This window comes from Ctenocephalides felis, unplaced genomic scaffold (genome assembly GCF_003426905.1).
Source record: "Ctenocephalides felis isolate EL2017-DRISC unplaced genomic scaffold, ASM342690v1 CF-g0.4_SCAFFOLD_01492, whole genome shotgun sequence".
In the NCBI taxonomy this organism is placed as follows: Eukaryota; Metazoa; Arthropoda; class Insecta; order Siphonaptera; family Pulicidae; genus Ctenocephalides; species Ctenocephalides felis.
The window spans coordinates 7,117,277-7,140,396 of record NW_020537646.1 but is presented as its reverse complement, the minus strand read 5'-3'; the positions used below and the strand labels follow the sequence as shown (position 1 = coordinate 7,140,396).

The 23,120-nt window shown below is 28.6% G+C and overlaps 3 protein-coding genes across 8 annotated transcripts in view; 2 read left to right on the top strand and 1 right to left on the bottom strand.

The window, feature by feature from the left end:
* LOC113370020 (vacuole membrane protein 1-like) overlaps positions 1–19,349 on the top strand; it is a 69,764-nt gene extending 50,415 nt beyond the window's left edge. For 2 of the 5 annotated variants that reach the window (XM_026610665.1, XM_026610663.1), the window contains 6 exons: positions 17,391–17,526; positions 17,600–17,726; positions 17,804–18,149; positions 18,266–18,353; positions 18,510–18,667; positions 18,735–19,172. In XM_026610665.1, coding sequence (XP_026466450.1) covers positions 17,412–17,526; positions 17,600–17,726; positions 17,804–18,149; positions 18,266–18,353; positions 18,510–18,667; positions 18,735–19,172 — 1,272 coding nt within the window. In that variant the 5' untranslated portion in view covers positions 17,391–17,411. Of the gene's footprint in view, positions 1–2,534; positions 2,737–5,676; positions 6,037–10,505; positions 10,666–17,390; positions 17,527–17,599; positions 17,727–17,803; positions 18,150–18,265; positions 18,354–18,509; positions 18,668–18,734 lie in introns of those variants that run through there. The other 3 variants (XM_026610661.1, XM_026610664.1, XM_026610662.1) reach the window with 3 other exon arrangements.
* A 1,312-nt stretch (positions 19,350–20,661) lies between these two features.
* Positions 20,662–22,060, bottom strand: LOC113370404 (trypsin epsilon-like). Its single transcript, XM_026611069.1, has 6 exons — positions 21,967–22,060; positions 21,734–21,839; positions 21,559–21,654; positions 21,285–21,406; positions 21,035–21,228; positions 20,662–20,844 (listed from the first exon to the last, which is right to left on the bottom strand). The coding sequence occupies exons 1-6, from the start codon at positions 22,058–22,060 to the stop codon at positions 20,662–20,664; spliced, it is 795 nt and encodes a 264-aa protein (XP_026466854.1).
* Positions 22,061–22,760: 700 nt separating this feature from the next.
* LOC113369918 (mitochondrial coenzyme A transporter SLC25A42) overlaps positions 22,761–23,120 on the top strand; it is a 43,835-nt gene continuing 43,475 nt past the window's right edge. For both annotated transcript variants that reach the window (XM_026610535.1, XM_026610536.1), the window contains exon 1: positions 22,761–22,996. The gene's annotated coding sequence lies outside the window, so the exon portion shown is untranslated. The remainder of the gene's footprint in view (positions 22,997–23,120) is intronic.

The window sequence follows — 23,120 nt, the reverse complement described above, 5'->3', positions numbered from 1 at the left end:
GTTTTTATTTATATTTTATATTTATACACATGGCGGTATAAACAATCGATTTTATGAATTGTTTCATGCTGTATGTAAAACACTTGTAATTTTACATGTGGTGCTCGTAGACCGCACACAGTTGTAAAAGACCGTAGCCATAAGTGGATTTTTTCAATCACAGGATCCGATAGGACTTACATTGATATCGGTTTATTTGCTTATTAAATATAAAAACTATAATATTGTTTTTGATAGTACGTGTTATATCGTAATTTTCTTCACTCATTTAAGCCATTCTTAATAAAATACTTGATATAATTTGGCGATGCACTAAGATTTGTTCTGTTGTGCAGGCAACACCCTTTTACCTATATAATACCGATTTAGTTTCTTTTAAAAAAAATACGGAAAATAGGAAAAATTCTTTTACCACTCTCCTCTGTATATAATACTTTGTTACCAACTATTTACTATTATTAATTCTTTTTACATCTCAAATCTCTCTAGATAAAGTCCTTAGAGCTCATATTTCTAATTCGTTTTACGTGCCATTTTTTGCCTGAAATAAATGCCAAGAAAAAATATTAAAAGACGTATTATTTTCTGTGTAGTTTGAGCCTTGAACTGATAAAAATTTGGACATTGCTCGCGAAATTTAGACTTGATAATGGAGAATTTTATATGTTCAGCTCTATTTAATTAAGGTTTGTGCAAAAATGATAGGGGATGTCTATAATAAAAGCTAAGCTAATCATCGAGGGCAATATACTTTTTGCTTGACCTAAAATAATTATCTTTGTGGTGTATTATTCTCTATTATTACTAATATGGATTACTATTGGAAAGCACTGTTGAAAATTTACAATTAGTTTATAAAGTATAGTCATTAGTTTTCAAATATTGACAATACAAACAAATTTATGTTTTTTATGGATTTTATATCACTTTTAAATTTTGTTATTAATTAAGGCTGGGCCATTTAAGGTAGAAGGACCATTTAAAGTGGAAGCAATTGTCAATGACTAATAGCTATAAGCTTAGCACTTTGAACTATTGAAATTAAATTTAATTAAATTTTTGAGAAGACAGGTCTAGCGGTTTCGCAAATACACAGAAAAATGTAAAAAAAAACTACATTTGGAGGTCTAAACTGGTCATTAGACATAGGGGGCGTCCATTAATCACGTGAGTGAGTTTTTAAGGATTTTTAGACCCCCCCTGCCTTCTGGTGATATTTGGCCTTATTCAAAATTAACCCCCCCCCCTCCCTCGCCAAACATCACGTGTATTTTTAGTTACGTGAAAAAACTATAAAATTTTTGATTTTTTTTTAAAATGCTTGAACTTTTTTATAAAAAATAGTAAAATAAATAAATACACGTGATATCTTGCTATACCCCTCCCTCCCCCACGTGAAATTTCGTGATTTTTATGTACATAAATTCATCAGATATTTTATAGAGATTTCAAAGCTAAGCTAAGAGATTTGAGTACTAATTTTGTTACAATTTTTTTGGGTTCCGTACCAAATTTTTAACTTTTAAAATTCACTTAGGGATCGTTCAAGTATTACGTAAGCAGATTTACTACAATTATTACCCCCCCCCTCCCCTTTGTCATCAAAAGTAAGCAAATTTCTTAACAAAAATAGGCAAAATAAGCAAATCAGTAACCCCCCCGCCCCCCTATAGTGCTTACGTAATACTTGAACGGCCCCTTATGCGGTTCAAGTAAAGTTCAAAACTTTCAGATATTTTTTTTTCAAAATTTTCAAAAATATGCAAAGTTTTACACTTTAAATATAGATCTTAAATTTACAATTCGGTTCAAAACTGTATATATTTTATATGCGTTATTGTAATCGTAAGAAATATATCCTCAGATGGATACATTCACGAATTCACGGATTCACGAAATCTCTTCTTAATGTAAACATTTTCAAGTGTTTTGAGCGATAAGATCGCCACTGTATATTAGTTGTATGAACGAATACATAAGGGATCGTTCAAATATTACGTAAGCAGATTTCCTACAATTATTTACCCCCCCCCCCATCCCCCTTGTCAGCAAAAGTAAGCAAAGCTCTTACCCCCTACGTCCATGCTTACGTAAACATTTTGCAATTAATGCAGAAAATAATAATAATACCTATGACATAATTATCATCCAGACTCCCCTGCCTCCCATGTCAACTCAAATAAGCAAATCAACACCCCCCCCCCCCCCTTACTTACGTAAGTATAAAGAAATTATAATTATTTTTTTGAAAATATTTAAAACAATTGTTATTAATCATTGACAATATTGTTTGCTGGAATATTTAATTCTGGTACGGATAGTTCCAGCAATTTGCCTTAAGGCACGAAGCCATGCACCAGTAGCCACTTTAGTTTATGTTCAAACCATTTGAAAAATGATTCCATTATCACTTTTCGCTAAGCGATGGCGCTAGTGTGCCTGAATTTCTAGTGCCGCATATTCGTCACCGATGTCCACGCTTGCCAATTGCGTCCGGTGCAATGCAAACCTCTCTGCAAACGTATGTTCAATACGTCTCTATGACTATCAACTTCACTAAAAGTGGCATTTAATTTGTTTGTTCTCAGTTTTGAAATGTACTATAATTTAATTAAGCAATTTGTGTCGTGCAGTGAATAAAATGGTGCATTGATTTAAATAATATTTTGTTTAGTGATAATATAAAACAGCACTTCAAGTGCTACAGTTACTGGACGGCGTTTATTGGATATTAAGGTTAGAATTTGTAAAAATATTATTTATTTAATATTTATGCCTTCTAGCGTCATAAATTATTCAGCCAAATATACAAAGGTTGCTAGGACAATTTATAAATATTATCACATTATTAATGTTTATGTAAAATAATATAGATCGAAATTGTAGCATTTCGATAAAATTATGACGTGTTTGCTTTTGAATAAGTAACGTGACAAGTAATAAATAGGGCACGATAATTATGAAAATGCTGTCTAGTACATAAAAATTATGTACACATATAATCAATAATATTTTGACCTCATAAATTAAACCGTTATTTAAAAGTAACACACTTTTGATAATTGATTTTATTACTGATTGCGCAGAGCTAAATTCACTTTTAGAAAATAATTCTTTAGTGCAATTACTGAATCATATATTTTGTCAATAAAATTATATATTTGTGTGTTGACAACTTATATACAATGCATATGTAGCATATCAGTTTCAATAATTCAAATCAATAAGCATCTGAATTTAAAACATCCGGAAGACAAAACGTCTATTTAAAATTTAAATCACTTGCCATAATTGTTAACAAACAATGGCTCTTAAACAAATTCTATTAACTTACAAAATATTATTTTCTTTGGGTTAATTTTTGTAGTCTTTTCAATAAGTTTGATCAACATTTATTTTGACCACAAAATTTCGATTTAATTAGCATTGCGATATATTTTTTTATGTTTTGCTACTTGCACGAGTTTTTATATTTTTTGAAGTGAAACTTCTAATGCAACTTGCGACAGGGTTGAGAAGAGAAGTAGAAAGAGACTTGTGTGAAAATGTTGCAAATGGTCTGAAAATGTTGTAGATTGTGTGAAAATGTTGCAGATTATCTGAAAATAACGTAGATATGTCTAAAAATTATGGTATTGTCTGAAAACATTGTTGATAGTCTGAGAATGTTGTAAATGGTCTGAAAATGTTGCAACTGGTCTGCAAACAAGGTAGATTGTCTGAAAATGTTGCAGATTGTCCGCAAATAATGTAGATTTGTATAAAATATAATGTTATTGTCTAAAACGTTGTCTGAGTATGTTGTAAATGGTCTAAAAATGTTGTAGATTGTGTGAAAATGTTGCAGATTGTCTGAAAACATGGTACATTGTCTGGAAATGTTGAAGATTGTCTGAAAATATTGTAGATTGTCTGAGAATGCTGTAGATTATCTGCAAATGTTGAGAAAGTTGTAGATTGTCTGAGAATGTTGTAGATTCTCTGATCTGAAATTGTTGCAAATGGTCTAAAAATGCTGTAGATTGTCTAAGAATGTTGTAAATTGTCTGAAATTGTTACAAATAGTCTGAAAATGCTCTAGATTGTCTGAGAATGTTGTAGATTGTCAGAAAACATTGTAAATTGTCTGAAAATATTGTAGATTGTCTGCAAATGTTGAGAACGTTGTAGATTCTCTGATCTGAAATTGTTACAAATAGTCTAAAAATGCTGTAGACTGTCTGAAAATGTTTGTAGATTGTCTGAAAATTGTAGGTTGTCTGAAAACATTGTAGATTGTCTGAAAATGTTGCAACTGATCTGAAAATGTTGAAGATTGTCTGAGAATATTGTGGATTGTCTGAGAATGTTGTAGATTATCTGCAAATGTTGAGAACGTTGTAGATTCTCTGATCTGAAATTGTTACAAATGGTCTGAAAATGCTCTAGATTGTCTAAGAACATTGTAGATTGTCTGAAAATGTTGTACATTGTCTGAAAATGTTGTAGATTGTCTAAAAATGTTGTAGATTGTCTAAAAATGTTGCAAATATTCTGAAAATGTTGTAGATTGTGTGAAAATAATGTTATTTTTAAAAACGTTGTAGATTGTCTGAGAATGTTACAGCTTGTATGTGAAAATGTTGTAGATTGTCTGAAAACGTTGTAAATTGCCTGAAAACGTTAGATTGTCTGATTCTGATAATGTTGTAGATTGGCTTAAGATGGTGTAGATTGTAGGCAAACTTTGTGGGTTGTCTGAGAATGTTGTAGATGATCTGATAATATTGATGACATAAAATTCTTGCAAATGGTCTGAAAATACTATAGATTGTCTGAGAATATTGTAGATTGACCGAAGTGATGTGGATTGTTGACAAACTTTGTAGGTTCTCTGAGAAAGTAAGTTGTCTGAGAGTGTTGTAGATAATCTGATAAAGTGATATATTAGGTTGTCAAATATCTCCCTTCCGCTTTTTTGCTCTTGGTTTATGATACAAAAAGGCGGAAGGGAGATATTTGACAACCTTATATGTTATGATAATGTTGCATATTGTCTGAGAATGTTGTAAAAGTTAATTTCTACCCCATCCTTCTTAATTTACGCATTACGAAGTTTCACTTCTTCCTCGCGAAACGACTCCACGCTTTAATATTTTTTTAATAAAGAGATAAAATATTTTTAAAAAGTCGTACGAACAAAAGTGAATTTAATGCGCTAAATTTTATTAGAATTTTATTTATAGATTTTTTATAAGATAAGTGAACTTTTTCTACACATAGGCTGGATGTAAATTAAGGCTGATGCGGCTGAAGCTTTAGATGGCTTTTGCATTAGCCTTGTAAATGGCTATGTATATTTTGGTGTTTTGGCTGTTATTATATCTACGCACAATTTATATTGGATTAAACATATTTTTAATAAAAAATAATCATTCATTTCATTTTCATAAAAGTTGTTCAATCCGATATAATTATCCCATAACTTACAGGTACTAACATATTATTATGCATGTAGATAACAACTATCTTGAAAAGAGGTTTTAGAATTGCAATAAAAATTGCTGAATACTTCAAATACATTTACTAAGAACACAAAGCATTCACAGACCGTTTTGTTATCTATTATTTAATTACTGCAGCATTTTATTTACATTGTCGTGATTCTAAAACTTCTTGATAACTAACTTTCATCAGGTCGGGCTATGCGGTGCATTTTCACATCTTTATCTGTATATATCTGGACTAACAAACTGTGTAACTGATGAATCAATCTTCTCTATAATAAATTAAATACCATCGAAAAATATAATTGGCAAAAGTCGATAACTGCTCCAACATTCAAAAGTTTATCCAAATATGCCTGTGTCAAGAAGGAGCAGGTATGGACCTCATATGGCATCAGCCCATGTACCAGTTCTGGTACCAGAAGAAAGAAATAGACACAATATCAGTGTCTCACAATCGGAACCAGATTTATCAACAATGACCAAGGAACAATTGAAGGCTGAATGTAGACGTAGAGGACAAAAAACGACAGGAACCAAAACCGAACTGGTACCTCATTATTATAAAGATTTTGTAACGTGAAAAGCTTTAAACGTTTTTTTGTAGAACATTGATTTGGTATGCAAAATAGATTGTGGTTGACTTGGAGATTAATGTGACCTAAATTTATTGATTGTTTTTTACTTGCATAGATCAGTTAATATGGTAATAAGAACTCTGGAGTCACGTAATGGTACAACCTAGTTAAAACTAGAGTTGGTAAAAAAAAGATGGTATATACTAGAAAACAAGGTAATCAAATATGTAACTGTAACTTTAAAGGTTAAAACAAGAGAATAAAAAAAAATTCTAGTCATTTTTCCATTTTGTATCAAATCAATGTTCTTACATCTTTGCCAAGTTTATATCGTGGTTGATTTTTGGTTAACTCGTCTGCTTGTCGATTTTTGTTTTATTGATTTTTTTTTTGCTTTCTTGTTATTATGATTAGTTGTAAATTTATTATTGTACCTGTAATTATTCTACAAACACTTGAGCATTTATAATCTAGAGGTCATTAAACCTCTCATGACCTGATTGTTTGTAAAGAACTTCAGAAATTTTTTATTGCAGGTTCCAGCTGATCATAAAAATGTTATTGCTGATATAATATTTTTTGAATTTCATTCGATATATACATTTTATTTTTTTACTTTGATAATAGTACTTTATCATTCGTAATTCTTGCAAAACCAGAAATTTTAAAGTTTTAAATATATACCTTATCATACTGGAGTACTTTATCATATAGTTTGCAGATGTATGTAAATAATTTAATACATCGTCTGAAATGTATAAAAGTTTCATCACTGTTTTCTATATTTGAGTAACACTCTGAGAAAATTATACTACTTTAGATGGAAGGTCTTGGCAAAACTTTATATATTTTTTTAAATATATTTTGTGTGCCAAACATACTGGAAATTTTGGTGATACACGACTTATTTTCGTACTGCTACCAAAATGTGAAGATGATAATAAAAATTAATTAGTAAATTCATTAAATTTAACACCTTTTTAGCTCAGCTTTTCTCACCAACAAAACATCACGATTTATTTTATTTAAAGTTTTTCATTTTCAATGCACGTGAAATATAATTTTAATTTTTAACAATTCATTGTGACGTCAAAGACAATTTTTCCTTTATCTCTGTACGATGGTTAATCTTATATTAATAATTATTATCAGATAATTATTAATCAAATACTGTGTAAATGATCCAAGTGATTTCGAAATAGAACATTTTCTATATTCATAGTAATTTTTTATTAGAGTGTGCAGTGGTTGTTTTAGTGTTCTTCATGGTAATAATTATCTCATTAATAATTTGCTTCTAATTGCATGGGTTTATTTTGTCTTATCAATGCAGGTAATAATTTTCATTGCATGTCATCATTTATAACTACTATTGTGCTTATTTTATACTAATTGGCATAAAAGTAGCATTGCATTGCTTTATTATATGTTAATTTTTATCACGAATATAAATTTTTATTGCAGCTTTTAAATCTTGATATGGTAATAAATACACATACACAGCAAATGCTGTAAAAATGTTTTATCAGTAAAATAACATTTCTTTAAAAAATATTATATTGTAATAATTATTTTAAAAAAAATATTAAAAATACTTAGAATTAGTAAAATCCTATTCTACTTATGACAAAATTTCTTTGAAGTGCTTTCATGCACTTTCAGGATTTAGATTATGTTTATTTGAGAATTCAATTTTTCTAAAATGTTTTTTTTTTTGTTTTATTACGTGTGACATAAGTTGTTAAAATATTTCAAATTATATAATATAATTAATCTTTGTTTTTCTATATTTGTTTCTGTCGCTCACACAAGTTTGTTTTAAAATTTGTCTTCACATAAATAGATACTAAGGTCAGTGCTATAGTCCGATCTTTGACTCTTGGTTCTTGACTATGTAAATTAATTTTAATATCTTAAATAAATTAATCAATTTCACGGAATAGTACATGACGGATTATAAATTTATGTTTTTATATCGAGAAGACAACATACATGATGTACCTTATTTTTTATTCATGAATCAGCATATCTGTTTATAAATCTTGTGTGAACTGGTATTGGCAGGAATATCAGAATAACATGAGATTATCAAGATATATTTAACTGTAATAATGGCTTACTTTAAATTTTAAAAAGTATTGAGAAATTTGATTATACTTCTTTGTAAAATCTCTGATCAAGGATTTGTTAGGGGGCCACCTTGATGCCAGAAACATCATAATCTGTGGTTATTTTTTATTATTTTCAAATCTGAAATTTCTACTATTTTTTCACAATGCATAAAATTTACTAATGTGCTTTCTTTACGACATAAGATATATTTTATTATCATTTTATTTTGCACATTTTTAAAAGACGATTTGGATTACATTTACATATCGCATGAACGCTTCAGTGATTTAGCACATTATTGGCACCACAAAGTCGTGTCTGGCTTTTACAAAATTATAATACTTGCATTTATATAAAAATTGATTGAGAAGTAAGAGAAAATAGTAGATTCAAATATATTGAGAAAAGATAAATCATTACGTTTTTGTCCCAAATCAGTATTTTTTCCAGTGTGCAGCAAAATCTGCAGTTTTTTTTATTCTACTCCCTCTTGGTTTAGTGTTTAGAGCTATGATTTTTGAATCAAAACTTTCATGTTCCACACTTTTCTCAGTCAGCCTGATGTCAAGCAGTAGTGAAAATGGTAGATTCCAATATATTTGCACAAAATAAATCATTTTTTTTATCTGTTTCTATTCAAAATTATACTTTTGTTTTTGTCCCAGATCAGCAATTTTTCTAGTGTGCTCCGAAATCTGCACAGTATTTTCTATTTTATTCCATTTGGTTTAGTTATTAGAGCTTCTATACGCTCCTCAGACAGCCTGATAGCAAGCAGTGGTGACATCAGTTTTTATTTAAAAATATAAATAGGCATTGCTGCATCAATAAAAAATCAATATTACAGAAATTTTAATAATAAATTAATTAAATAGAGATAGGAGTTCGGATTCCCATCTATAAAAGGCCACGTCATTAAGAAGTGATCACAACAAATTTATTAGGGTGGTCCTTAAAATGGTCATTTTTGAATTTCCTTGCTCCCAAGGGCGAATAGATAAAAAACAATTCTCTGAAAGTTTAAGCTCTTAATATGAATTGAATTAGAGCGCAATTCAATCAAAGTTTTGTATGGAAATAGTACGGAAAAACTTTCAAAAATTTTTAAAATGTTTTTCAGATGTAATTTAGCGAACAAATGAATGAATAAAACTCATTCATTTGTCGCTAAGTTATACCAAAAACATTTTTTTGTAAATTTTCAAAAATTTTTCCATGCTCTTTCCATACGAAGTTTGATTGAATTGCGCTCTATCAAAACGTTAATATTAATAAAATTTTCAGAGAATTGTTTTTTATCAATTTGGAACCATTTGATCCCCTGGGAGCAAGGAAATTCGAAAATGACCATTTTAAGGACCACCCTAAAATTTATAGGGCTAATATATTTCAATTGCTTTTAATAACATATAAAAAATGTGATTATCCCAGATCAACAATTCTTGTAGTGTGCTGACATTTTCTCAGTTTTTCTATTATTTTTTCGGTGGACTAGTGACGTAGAGCTATGTTTTCAATCAGACCTTTCTTGTTCTATACACTCCTCAGGCAGCCTGATGTCAAGCAGTATTGTCATTGGCTTTCACTGCAAAATATAGGTAGCAATATGTATTTAAGTGAAAATAGCCATTTTCCGACATTGCTGTATTAATAAAAAAAAATTCTTCAGTATCACAGAATTTGCAATAGTGAATTTAGAATATACAACAATTTCATAAGGCTCGTATGTTTCAATTCCTATTAATAATATGTGAAAAAAATTGAGTGTCCTAGGTTAACCATTTTTAGTAGCGTACTGCAAAATTTTTGCAGTACTTCTATTATCTATTTTTCTTCATCTGATATACCTATGTTCTAACGTAAACACATCAATTTTTTTTTATTGAAAACGAAAATGTTTTTAGATATAAAAACAATAATAACTTTCACATCATTACCAATTTACGATGAAAGCGAAAAGAGAGTTTTACAAAGTGGGGACTTTAATATACGGAATATCCACATACGATACTTTCTCACGAACTTTTGTTCCGATCGATGCGTCATAATTAGCATCTTCGAACATCGTAGTAAAGATCTAAGTTTATCATGAAATCGTCTTTTAGCCAAGTATTTGCGACTAAATATAACCATCTAGACGGGCTACTTGTGATCTTGACATGTCAGAATTAAAACAATTAAACAAATAATCGTGTCGCATTGGAAAACAATATTACAATAAATGTTTGTTTAGTACGTAAATTCAGTGTCGATAAGCGGCGATGCACTGTCGACCGTTGGCTATTTCATTTGGTTGGCCATTTTATTGGCTTTGAAAGGCGAAGTAACGACACGATGTGAGGTGATTTGCCGCGAATTCGATTGTTTTCAGTGGGTGATTATAAATGCGATTTATCGCGTGATTTAGTATGGAACAGCTGATAGATTTACCGAACGGTGGCGACTGTTGTATTTCGATAATGGCAGACATTGGCGAAGATGCGCAAGAAGTGAGTCGATCAACTATTTTCTTATTTTCTGACGAGCCTGATAATACACAATACACATGCGGAATAAAAATTTAGAATTTTTTTTATAGTTTAGTGCTCGTTTTCATGTGATGTGCACGTCGTCTTTATCCGCCCGAATTTCCATTTTCAAATGTTAGCATTAACATTCCTGAATATAATAAAATATCCTTTCCTATCTGATATTGCGTGACTAACCACTTGAAATTGAATAGAGAATTCGGACACCGACGATCGTTGGTGGGGCAGAAGACAGTATATCGAACGACTTGTAACGGATAACACATAATGCTAATTTAGGTTTCCATATTTTAAATTTTAAATTATAACTGATGATGAGACAAACCTAGTCTCGAAACGTTTATGAAAATTATTATTTAATAAAATAGTTCAAAAAAGAGTTTTGTTTGTTCATATTTCCAAATTAACATCTATTTATGTACTCAGAATACATTTGTTATAATATTATAGCAATATACAAAAAACTACACAATAATATTGAACCGGTAGTGGTTATATTTATTGTGTAGTATTGTGTAGTTCAATTTATTTTACATTTTGCAGTAGTAATTCCTATTTCCTGGTTCGATTCCAAGGAGGCGACCATTAATCACGTGATCGATTTTTAAAGGATTTATGGGCCCTTTCTTCCCCTTGGTGATACGTGGTGATATTTAAAATTAGACCGCCCCCACCCCCTCCCTCACCAAACATCACGTGTATTTTTAGTTACGGGAAAAAATTGTACAATTTTTTTTTTTTTTTAAATGTTCTTACTATACCCTTCCCCCAGCTGGATCGGTATCAAGCAGTATGATACTGGCCAGATTTTCATTTGATCATAGATCTCAAATATAATCTCAAGTGAAAATAGCCCTTCGGGATTATTGCTGTTAGATACGCACATGACAAATGTATATTTAATATAACCGCCACACATAGGCAAATAGTTTTTTTTATTTATTGTTTTATTGACTTTGTATACGAGAACATAGTCCTTTACAGCATACGAGGTCTGTTCAAAAAGTACCCGGAATTTTCGTTTTTTCAAAAAAATATTTATTTATTCGTCTACATTAATGTGGTCCCCTTCAAAGTAGTCCCCCCCAGATATAATACACTTATGCCAGCGTTTTTTCCAATTTTCGAAGCACCCTTATATTCACTTTTTGATATGTCCTTGAGCACTCTCAGCGATTTTCTTCAATCGAGGAAAACCGCCGTCCTTTCATGGGTCTCTTCAACTTTGGGAATAGGAAAAAGTCACACGGAGCCATATCTGGTGAATTTTTGCACTTTGCAACACTTTATTTCATTTTTTACGCAAAATTTAATACAAATTCTTTGACTTTTCAATTCTTCCATTGTAAAAATCGCCGAGCTCAGAAAAACACGTCGAACCTTAGCGACTACCACAGACAAAGTAAACAGTGAATATAGCTGAAAATTTCATCATACATTAGGGGCATGTATACCAACACAATAAAAAAAAAATTTTGACAATCAGACACTCCACACCCGCGAAATTTAATTATTAGTAATTCCGGGTACTTTTTGAACACACCTCGTACTTAAGTCTAATTACAATTACTTCATCAAAACATTTCTCACTATGACTAAGGGAGAATAGTTAACCCTGTAGGTTTCCAAAATAGTATTTTTAAAATTTAATCAAAAATGTTGGAATATATAAAAAAAGGATAGCGCAACAATGTGAATAAACAGTTGGGGGTTGGAGAGTAATGCGGTATAAAAAGGTTGGCAACCACTGAGTAAACCTGTGGGTCGTCTTCTAGTTAAATAGTAGGTTAGGTTTTCAAACAAACAGCTTAGATAAGTAGTTAACTGGATTAATGTCAAAATTTCATTCTAAATCAGCTAAATCTAAATTCACTTTGGTTGTTAAATTAGTTTATATTAGAATGAATTTTTTATAATTAGAATAACATAGTTTTATAAATTACCAGGATTTTTATTATATTCATTATGTACCTTACAGTACAATTGATTTGCTCTATTAGGTTTCATCATATTTGAAATAATCGTTTCAAAGAATTTTTAAGATGAATTGATATTAGTGTCAGTTTTATTAGTGATCATTTGTTTTAATAAACTTATTTTTCCTAAATATTTTGCATCATTAGTATAATTTTTATAGCTTTTGTAATTTTAATGTGCAGAAATAAAATGATCAAGTTTTATTATCAAGAGCAATATTAGAAGTTTAAAGAAAGCAAATAAATGAAAAACCATTGAAGAGTGTAAGTTTTTGAACAAATCAAAATTTTACTTTCTCTATTCTAGAGTTCAGACAGATATATAGATAGATTTTATTCTTTATTGGTATCCATTCTTTGTGAATAGATGTTTGTTTTATCAATATAAATTTATTATAATCATCTTTTGTACTGTGAGAATAACACTTTTGGCTTGCATTCGATGGCAAAAAATAAGATTGGCTCTGGCGTGATATCTTTTGTATAAAATTTTTAAGGAGTTATTTATAGCATCAGATCAGAATTTTGTTCGTGAACTCGTCTCGTCATGTGTATGAAATACTCGTAAATGTACGCACTCTGACGATACTATAAAATTCAATTGAATACATTTCCGTACGACTTCCATACGACGACACGTGGGATGACACAACAGTATTTCAACTAATTGTTTACCATTAATAAACGATTGGTATAAGCAATTTTATTAAATATTACACCATTACACCAATACACCGATATTTCATGGATATTTCATCATCTACGTTCAAAAACGTATTTTGTCATATTTAAACTTGAACCCCAAAATCCTCTGAACTAATTATCATTTTTTTTCACTATATTTTTTATTTTTTTTATTTTTATTTTTTCATATTATTTTTTATTATTTCCATTCAAATAGTAATAGAATCTTAAAAGCTCTTGTTACATAAAAAAGAGCAAAAAAGTCAGAATATAAGAAACAATAATTGTTTAGAATTCACTCCATGAAGAGAAGTATGAAGAGATTAAATTGTTAACGCATGACTTTCATATAAAAATATTTAATATTTTTTAAGTAATTGAAATTTTATTTTGTTTATCATTTGCGTTCAATAATGACCGAGATGTGAAAATGTTATTAAAAAAAAATATCGTATTTTTTTCGTGGAATACAAAAATCCTATGATTAAAACATATTTTTATTCTAGACCAGATTTTGTTTATTGTTATGTCAAAATATATAGAGGTAATACTATTTTAATAATAGTTTTTATCATACAATTATTTTTTTTAATATTTTATCACACCATTGTATGAATATAAAAGTAGTTTCAGAAATGATTTCAAAGTAACAGAATAATTGAATATAATCCTCATAAAAGCTTTTATTGTTGCATGAGCTTTCATATCGAGCTTTTCAATGGAAAATAAAATACATTTCATAATTTTTAGTATATTAATGCCTATTATTAGTTTATTACTCCAAAAATCCTGGTCAAACGTTATTTTTCTTTCAGACCTGTTTTTTTTTTATTATAACCAAAATATATAATACTAATCAAGTAATAATATCTTAAATAATAGTTTTTATCATAAAATTTTTTTTTTTAATATTTTATTATACCATTGTATAAAAGTAGTTTCAGAAATGATCTCAAAGTAACAGTATAATTGAATATAATCCTCATAAAAGCTTTTATTGTTGGATGAGCTTTCATATCGAGCTTTTTAATGGAAAATAAAATAGATTATATCATTTTTAAGGTATTAATTCCTACTACTAGTCATTGAATGAATCAATAAAATTTAAAAAAATGATTGAAATTTGAATTGAAAATTGAATTACTTTAGGAAAATAAATTAAATAGACTAAATTGCAAATTGTAGAATTGATCGATAATGTACTAAATTTAATTACAAAGGTATAATAATATAATTTTCTACTGTATAGTAATAATACCTACTATACATATAGTACTATTAATAACTTTTATAATTTTACACCGTTTGCAGAATTAAGATTTAGATTAACTCAGCTTATATTTTAATTATTAATTAGCAGTAATTAGTAAAATTTATTACCTTTGAATCTTCAACTATTTTACAGAATAAATGTTTGAAGTTTTACTAGACATGATTGTTTTTAGAATGATTATAGTAATTAAATTGACATTAAAATTATTATTAAAGATAACTAAATTGTTATTTTGTTATCGAGTATATATTGTTTTGGATTCATTTTTTATATAGATTATAACTAATTGATATAAATAAAAAAACTTCGATCATACTTGAAGACTTATAAAATATCTCAGATAAAATAAATAAAATGAAATATTTTATATAAAATTTAAATACGTTCAATAAATGCAAATATAGCTATAGTTGCACTAGTATATCTATAAATTTTATATCTAATAATTGTAATGAGATTTATTTTTACAATACTTATCTGCTTTAAAGTTCATTTAAATTTTCTTGATTTATAAGAGTTGAGATTTTTTTTAGTAACGGGTTTTTGTTTACTTTGTTTATTAATAAGTATATTAATTACATTTGGTATATAATTTTATTTTATATATTTATTTTATTTATAATAAATATGAATTTTCTTGTCGGATTCGCTCTACTGAACCACATACACGCACTTTTAACAACTGAAGTGAACAAAAGATACATATTAATTTCCCGAATTTACATTTTTAAGCAATAGAGTTTTGGGAAACATTTTATAATTATATATTTACATTTTTAATTTGTAATTAGATTCAAATTATGGTGTATGAACCATAAATCACAAGAGACGTTAATAGTAATAGTAAGGGTATAGTTAAACTTCTAGTGAAGTAAAATATGATTGTTTTATTTTTTTTAATTAATTTTATTGGCACCATCCTGGTATTTAAATGATTTTGATGCCTGGTGGATCTAATTCTGTATGGAAACACGACCAAACCCTTTATCTCATGAGTTGAACTGATTGATTGATCTATATTGCAAAATTTTATTTTTATCTCTTATTATTACATTTCTAGTCTTAAAATTAATTCAGCCAACAACTAAGACATCAATAGGTCTTCATAGATCATCAATTATATTTATATTTATATTTATATTTATACTATATCACTAGTAAATTGTTTCTTGTACCAATGGGCCAACCAGAAAAATATTTCCCTTATTTTTATTTTATATCTTTATATCGCCTGAACATCATGTTTTATCTTTACATCATCTGCTATTGTAAATTATGAATTTTAAATAAATATAGGAATTTTTTTACAATTTTAATGCGAACTAATTCATTATGCATGCAATTCCACTGTGACTTTGTGAAAGCATATTGACAGGCAAAACGAACTATATAGAATGATCAATTTCAATATATTATTAGTAAATGAAATCACTATTTTATAAATATTTATTAAATCCATCTGTTTCTTTTTAAATATTAATTGCATTAGTGGTAATTTGTTTTTCTAGTTCTTTATAATTTCAAGGCATTGTTAGAGGACATAAAATAAAGTTGAGTGGTAATCGAACTACATTTTTATATAAATTGCATTACTGGTAATTTGTTGTTGAAGTTATTTATTATTTATGTAATATGTGATGTTGTATCTGTAATTTATGTGGTGCTATTTTTAAAAATTCCATGATAACTAAATTTAAATATTAAAATATTGTTAGCATTTTTACCATTTACATATTTTTTTATATTAATTTGTTGAAAGTTTGTTTAATGTCATCATTTTTGTCCCTTTTTACATATTGGAGAATTTTAAATCACCCATTTTAGCTTTTGAATTATTCGCACTGTTTCACAATATATTTCTAAATATTTAATAAGTTAGAATTGTATACTCGAATATGATTTTTATTTTGCTTTTGTATATGTATATAGATTTGGCAATTTATTAAAAATTTTACAAGAAGTTTACAAGATTTATTTTTATTTTACATTGCCTATTATATTTATTTTAGCTTCAGCTAATTGTAAGCATTGTAAAATTGTAAAATTGATTAAAATATTTAATTAACAACGTAAAAATTACATGATGGTATAGTATTGGTTATTGTTATGTTAATTTATTCTAAATGCAAGTAATGTTATATAAGTAATTTAAATATCTATAATAGTTTTGAATAACGCATGCTTCGTAGAATTATTTATCGTTTCAATGACGAAGTAAAATTTATTTATAAACTTTGTTGATATGGTGTTTTACGATAATGATTTTTTTTATTAACAAATATATTTTTATTAACAATTATTTTAAAATTTTAACGGCGTTTTGTATTTAGCAACTGGTGGACGAAGATGGAAAATGTTAACAAAATTGACTTTAATATCTTTGTATAACTATTTAAATAAATACAGTATAACCATGTTAAGATTTTCATGCTTAATACGACTTCTCGCCTAAAACGCTGCTTTACAGCGCTCCCTGCACTTCAAAGCATATTGTTTCGCATAAGACGTCTTTTTGGTCTAGTTCTTGGAAAATCATCTGAACAGGGTTTTACTGTGTATATATATTTTTTTATTTATTTAATGAGAAATTAAAATATTCTATGGACTCTTGTGATCATACTCCTCTTTTACATCTGGTTCTGTTTTAATTGTTGAAAGTTACAAAGTTGGAGCATAGGAGTAATTGCGGCTTCTTTCTACATTTTTTGTTCATTTGTCCTAAATTTGACTAATAATTGTGTATAATTTTTTAGTTACAACGGCTCGGACATAAAATGTCGACGGGGTCGAACTCGTCACAACATCGCAGTCCTAAATCGTCTGCCATCAACACACCTTTGCAAAAAAATGGAGATGCTGTACATACAAAACCAACACATAATCCTTCAGGTATACTGGAGAAATAAATTTTTGCTTGTTTAAACTTAAATTGTTACAATTATATTTTATTTATTATTAACAGCAAATGCTGGACAACGAGATAAACATAAAGCAGAACGCGAAGGTCTTGTACTATGGAGGAGGCCTTTTACCACACTAAAATATTCAACACTTGAATCATGGATGCTCCTACAAACATACGGCAGAAAGTACGTGGAAATGAAATTCAACTACATTTGCAGATGAATAATCAAAAATTTACTTACACCCTTCTCTATTTTTACAGAGTTAGGGAATACAAGAAAACAGTAGTCTTTTTAATATCTTTATTACTTGTAATGACGGCTTTGTGTCGAATACAAGGTCCACACCAGGAATGGGTCGCACTAATTAGGAGTAATGTCTGGTGGGTAGTTTATTGGACAGGGCTCGGAGTGTTATCCTCAGTGGGTCTAGGAACAGGCCTGCACACGTTTTTACTTTATTTAGGACCACATATAGCAGCTGTTACAATAGCTGCATATGAATGTGGGGCTCTCAATTTTCCGGAACCACCTTATCCAGAAGATATTATTTGTCCTACGGAGCCTAATCCGCGCATGGCTGCTTCTATATGGAACATCATGTCTAAGGTTAGATAAAAAATACTTTTTAACACTGCTGAAAGTTGTAGTTTACTATCTACATTATTATTTCAGAAATTAGACAGTCTTGGTTTTACAAAAATAAGCTTGAAATATTTTTTCAGGTTCGAGTTGAAGCATTTTTATGGGGAGCTGGTACAGCGTTAGGAGAATTGCCACCATATTTTATGGCAAGAGCTGCTAGATTGTCAGGTTAGTTTATCTAATCGTTTTTATTTCTAATCTTAAATTATTTGAAAATCGATTGATTGCCTACTAATAACGTCGTTCTTAGAAATAAGCAGTGCTCAATATAGCTTAAAAAACATCTAATAGTTCTGATTGTTGTAAAAATATTTTTTACTACAGGTTACGATCCTTCCGACGCTGACGATTTAGCAGAGTTTGAAGAACTTCAACGCAAAAAATCTGAAGGAACTTCTCTTAGTTTAGTAGACAGAGCAAAACTTGAGGTTGAGCGTTTAGTAGAAAAAGTTGGATTCTTTGGAATACTTGCTTGCGCTAGTGTAAGTATCGTTAAAAATATCATTATCATATTTAATGTTTTATATTATTATTAAAATTTTATTACAGATTCCGAATCCTTTATTTGATTTAGCCGGGATAACATGTGGCCATTTTCTGGTACCGTTCTGGACATTCTTTGGTGCAACTCTAATTGGAAAGGCAATTATCAAAATGCACATACAAAAAGTTTTCGTAATAATAGCATTTAATGAAGCACTTATCGAGAAAGCTGTGCAGTTATTAGAATTAGTCCCAATAGTCGGTATGAAACTTCAAGAGCCATTTAAAAAGTTTCTGGAAAATCAAAAAACAAGGATGCATCGTAAATCAAGCTCATCTAGTCCGCCTGTAGAATCTGGAAATTTATTGGCATATATTTTTGAAAAAGTAGTAATTCTGATGATCCTATATTTCGTTATTTCAATAGTTAATTCATTAGCGCAAAGTTACCATAAACGAATTCACAAAAGATCTGGACCGAGACGCAAAATTGCTCGAGATTAGGAAATTTTATCTCATAAATTGTGCAAAATAGAATATATGAATGTAGATAAATCGATAAAGATTAGATTATTTTATGTCTGTAATTTTTTCTGGATGGTTAAATTATAGTGTTAATTTTAGGGTGTGATTTTATTTAAACTTGTGCTACATTATTAGTGAGTAATACTAAACATATTGATTATTTAATATAATGAACATTTTTATTTAAGAAATACCTATTCTGTTCGTGTGATATTAATGTATTGGTGAAAAAATCATCAATTTTTTTGGTGTGATATCATCTATATTCAGATATTTTTCATGAATGTGATATCAAATTAAAATGTGGATTGATAATCAAATTAAATGTCCATCAATACTTAGCGTTCATAATATTTATGATTTAATAACAAAATCAAAATAAAATAGTTGTGATAGATTTATATATTATGTAGTAGATGTTATCACACCTTACAATGCACAGTGTTGTGTCGATTACATGGCACTCTATAACTGTATTCATTTGTTTTATAGTACTTTTCTGTAATAGTTGTTCTGTAATTTTGTTTATCAATGAACTTAATTTTATAAATGTATTAAGTGCATTTGAAAAGTACCATAAGACAACTGAATTATGCAAGAACCAATATCATATATCATTTGAAATAAGTATAACATTGCACTTGTGCCTCACAATTAAGTGAAGCAAATCCTATCATAAAAAGTAGATTAAAACAAATACAATAATTCATGACTGAGAATAAATTTTAAGCAAAAGTTTATAAATTTGGTGTTGCAATGCGTCGAAAGTAATTGCCTAAATTATTTTTGCAACTTGACAGTTATTTTAATTTGCTACTTGCAGAATCAAATTGGAAATAGAAAAACGCCAAACTTAGATAAACACTTTGAATATTGATAAGTAATTTAATATGTAAAGGCCACATTTTTTCTATTTTATGCGCATGTTTTTTAGGTTGTACATTTTTCTAGCTTCTTCAAATTTTTAATATTGGTTATTGTTTTTTAAATTTGTTTCTGCTAGATAATTAAAGAATATGCATTACAAAATAGATTACTTGTAAATGTAAATATATTTGATGCATGCATGTATATTGAAAACGGTAAAGACATATGTAGTTATTAGAATTGTTATGCTCAACGGATACGAAAATCAAAGATTTATAACATAAATATTCCATATTAATATATACTTCAAAACACTTCAATGATAGTAATATTAATTGAGAAATTGTAGGTAATAATAAGAATTTTGTATCTTATATAAAAATCATTCCATCATGTATGATTTTATATGTTCACAATGTAATGTTTGTGTAAAACTGTTTTTCGGAGCAGTTGGAATTATTTAAACCTAAAATATATTTTATAAATCACGAGTGGAATTATTAATTCTAAAACTTGCTTTTTATTTCAATATTACAGTGAAATATGTAAGCATCCAAGTATACAGAACAAAATGTAAGTTTTATATATTAATGCATGATTACTATAAATATTTGTAACGTAATGCATAGGTATGTCTATTAATCCAGTTTATATGATAAGAGACATCAGTGAATACACCAGGAAGACCATTTACACCACAATTAATTCCATAGCTCACAATACCAGCTAAAATCCAGGAAGCATGTTTCGTATCCAAACAAAGCAGAGCTGATCCAGAATCACCCTTAAAATTAATGATTACAGATTATTTGAATAATTTAACAATATATGAAACAGTAATTGTATTTTAATAAGATTTTAATATAATACTTTGGCTGGTTACAAATCCGTGCTCATAAAGTAAGTCCATCTGATACTTTTTTTTTCAGAATTATTTACATTACTTCTAATTATACTAGTGTTATTTTTCTCACCTGACAAGTGTCTTGTATACCAGTTCCTGCACAAAATAAGCCACTGTTTCTAGGTGGTGCCAAATATTGGCCTAAAGCATTTCTACATCGCCAAGGCGGAACAACTTCCATCAGGGCTGCATATAATCGCCCGACGTCTGGTTCAACATCACCGTAAATGTTACGAACACCAGGGCCTGATACGAAGCAAGCACCTAAAATTGGATCATAAAGTAGAGGAAATAATTATCTTAATTGATGTAATATTTACCTTTGGCTCGATATTTTTTAAGTGGAAGTTTAATTGGTAATGGAAAAAATTCAACTTTTGATTTGTGTCTGATATCTTCTACGCCGACATATAATATGGCTATATCATTTGCATTTGTTCGTCTGCAAGAAAATTTTGATAATGATATGAAATTACGAAAAATAATATAATAATTATATAAGAATAAATATTGTTTCAAACGTGGCAAAAATATGCACATTTGTTTACTCTTTTTGAAAAAGTCATAAATTATAATTTCTTATTATCTATTTACCTATTGAAATTATGGCTAATAATTTGTTTGACCGGTAGTATTATACTGGAGCCGTTTTCATATTTTCGTTGCTGTACTAGTAATTTTTCTGGTAAGCTAAAAGTTTGAAGAAATAGTCTAACTACTATTGAAAGTTTATTGGAGGTTGATATCTAATTATTTATTTATTACTGACGAATTTATAACACAATGAGCTGCAGTTAAAACAATATCTTGAATTCTTGTTCCGCCGCAAATATGTTGGCCTTCTCGGGATATATAAACAGCAGCGGGAAACATATCTAGAACAGCAAAAAAATAAAATTAAACTAATAAAGAATTTAAAAAATATACAATAACTAGTAATATCATTATTTAGTATTTATATTTTTATCGTTAATACTTCAGTGCATTATTTTCCTTGTTTACCATAATTTACAGGTATTCCTCCAATTACTCTTTTTATTCTCTCACATTGAACAAAACAAAGTAGGAGAACTAAATAAAAACTTCTAAGTAGCATTATTAGGTCATTTATTATCTTTTAAACAATAATATATCACTTTTTTGACTATTTTTTAATGAAATGAAAGTTTGCAGCATAAGAGCAATAATTTATTTATGATCTTCTTAAGATATGTAATAAGTACGCGCTTCTTTTCAAATAAGTAAATAGTAATAATCTTATCTAGGTAATTAATTATGTAAAATAGTTAAAAATTTGCAAGAAGAGTAGTACAGAGAGATAAGTTTAGTATACCAAGTTCCATTAATGAATTGTTATCAAAATTCTTGTTCTTGTCTTCTTACAATTAAAAAAATATATATATTAATGTTATATTTATTTCTAGGTGAATAAAATTGATTATAAATAACCATAATTATTAATTTCAGTTATATGCCATTGATTATACAAATTTTGAATTACGCGGGAACAATGTGGAACAAAGGGAAGTTGCGCCAATTGTTTCCCATATCGCTCCATCACAGAAATCAACGCAGAAGGAGATGGTAAAATTTTATACCATTATATTTATATAATATTTAAATTTCTCATAACAATGAATATAAATTTATTTTGAATATATATATAGGCGTATTTTACAAATTTCAAATCAGAATTTAAACCTACCGCCACCTGTTACTCGCACCTAACTTTCCTCTCGTTTACATTCGTGTCAAATCGTTCCGACATTGGTTCATGTTTATATTTGTACAATAATTCAAGTAATGTCATTCCGTTTATCATTAAGTGATCGTGTTCTCTTAATATGATATGACATTCTTTAATCAGTCGCTCGAAATGTGAACAAAATGAAAATATATCTTTTAGGTTATGTGCTTTAATTATCACGTGTTAATAATAATATTTATAAATTGTTTTTGAGATATTTTTGCAGTGTTCAAGTGATGTAAGTTTTAGTGCACGTGGATTCTACGCAATTTTTGCATAGTTGAGGTATATTTTGGGATTATGACATTGAGATAAATGATTTATAATGGATGTATTGTTGTCTGCAAGTTATGTATTTGAATCTAAAAATACAGTCAAATTGTTATGAACGATCGTTTGATTAGTTATA

Bases quoted from the DNA above. Each gene is read 5' to 3' on its own strand.
- LOC113370404 (XM_026611069.1), bottom strand. From the start codon at position 22,060: ATGCTACTTAGAAGTTTTTATTTAGTTCTCCTACTTTGTTTTGTTCAA. The intron at 21,407-21,558 runs GTAAATAGATAA...ATTTTCTTGCAG, and splicing joins ATTAGCCATAATTTCAATAG to ACGAACAAATGCAAATGATA. The intron at 21,229-21,284 runs GTAAATATTACA...ATCCAATTTTAG, and splicing joins TAAAAAATATCGAGCCAAAG to GTGCTTGCTTCGTATCAGGC.